This window comes from Aedes aegypti, unplaced genomic scaffold, assembly GCF_002204515.2.
Source record: "Aedes aegypti strain LVP_AGWG unplaced genomic scaffold, AaegL5.0 Primary Assembly AGWG_AaegL5_hic_scaff_1564_PBJ_arrow, whole genome shotgun sequence".
NCBI classification, from domain to species: Eukaryota; Metazoa; Arthropoda; class Insecta; order Diptera; family Culicidae; genus Aedes; species Aedes aegypti.
The window spans coordinates 21,237-22,825 of NW_018735013.1; the positions used below are offsets into that span (position 1 = coordinate 21,237).

The 1,589-nt window shown below is 40.0% G+C and overlaps 1 protein-coding gene across 1 annotated transcript; it reads left to right on the forward strand.

Moving 5' to 3' along the window:
- Positions 1 to 594: 594 nt before the first annotated feature.
- Positions 595 to 1,372, forward strand: LOC110680551. Its single transcript, XM_021856342.1, has 2 exons — positions 595 to 724; positions 911 to 1,372. The coding sequence occupies exon 2, from the start codon at positions 920 to 922 to the stop codon at positions 1,370 to 1,372; it is 453 nt and encodes a 150-aa protein (XP_021712034.1). The 5' UTR covers positions 595 to 724; positions 911 to 919.
- Positions 1,373 to 1,589: the final 217 nt, after the last annotated feature.

Below are 1,589 nucleotides of genomic sequence, written 5' to 3' on the forward strand. Positions count from 1 at the left end.
ACGACAGCGACAATCTCTATCTGTACTATAATATCTTTTGTTTCAATAAATTGATCAGATGAAGTTAAGTAGCAAGGGCTCATGCTAGGTAAAAATTTAACTTTCAAAAATCGTATTGAGGTCATCCAAGCCAGATGTAACAAATAAATAAAATGTCTGTATCCAATTATTTACAGAAAATCAAAACTTTGTCTTAAGAAAAAGCTTTTGATCTCAAACAAATTTTAAGGCCGGCCATGTTGTATGCTGTACTAATATAGGCTAGCTATAGCACTAATGGTTCCATAGAATATCTAATGTTCAAACATTGGAGCAAATGTAGAATAAAATTTTAGACAAAAATCGTTGAAATCTGCTAATGACACGATCTAAAAGTGCCAACCTTTTTTCATCGCGTAACACCTATTCTCGAAGATTTCCGTGTTTAAAATTCATTAAATTTAAAAGTAAATTTATATGCTTGGTTCATCCTAAAACAATCCGATACAAAACACGATTAGAACAATAAACCAAAACCAATTGAAAAGAAAAGGCTCTGTCCTGAGGAAAACTAGATGAAGCTTCGTAAGCTAGAGTGATCTTCAGGAATACCTATACTAATTCCATGCAATATATGCACAAGCTCACGATGAATAACATATTTTTGTATCTTCACAGACCAACATTCCCAAATTTTCACCGGAAATGATTGTAGAGGACCAACCGATGTACGATCCGAATGAATGTGAGTATCGTTAAACATTTTAATATTTTTTCCCAAATAATTAACTTAGAAATATATGCAACCGACAAGTGGTCAGTTCGAATGACCTGCATCACCAAATGCTTGTGACTGTGTCACTTATAGTGCAATTCCTTAAAAACCGCATTTCCCATACCATTTTTTCCATTTGCCTTTTTCCCCAAATAGTGACCGACGATGAAGACGAAGATCGCATCCCCATTTTGGCCAATCCGATGCTGGGCAGCACTACCACCGCGGCGACATCCACCGGTCAGCTCACCATCCAAACCGAGAATATCGGCCCCGAAGGGTCGTGGCAATGATGATTTCATGATGACCGTTTCGCCGAGCCTGTTGACACCCTCGGACTTGGAAATCTGGCGTGCCATCAAGCAAGGGCTGGATCCGAAGAAGATTCCACAGAACTACGGTTTATCGGTCGCTGCCGGCTACGGTGATCGTTACTCGAAGTCCATGGCCACCACTCCGACCGCTCAGCTGGGAATGATAGCTGATGATCCGCATGATGGCGCTGGATGCGACACCGGTAGCAAATCTGCTCTCGGTTGCTGGACCCGGCCATGGCCATCAGCGGCTTGCGTAACTGATGAAGATACGATGTCGTCGACAACAACGGAACACAGTTGACCAACATGCCCATTGGACTACGAAATGACCATCCCGGTCAATGAGATTTTGCAGAATAATCTCATCTATTGTGTGCTATATTTAAGTTTTACATGATTCACAGCTTCAATTGAAACCGATTTCTTGATAAGTACAGTTTTTTTAACATAAGATTAGTTTCTCGAAAAATTGCGATTTTAGTTTGGGTACTTGAACAAAACACACTTTCTCGATCTTT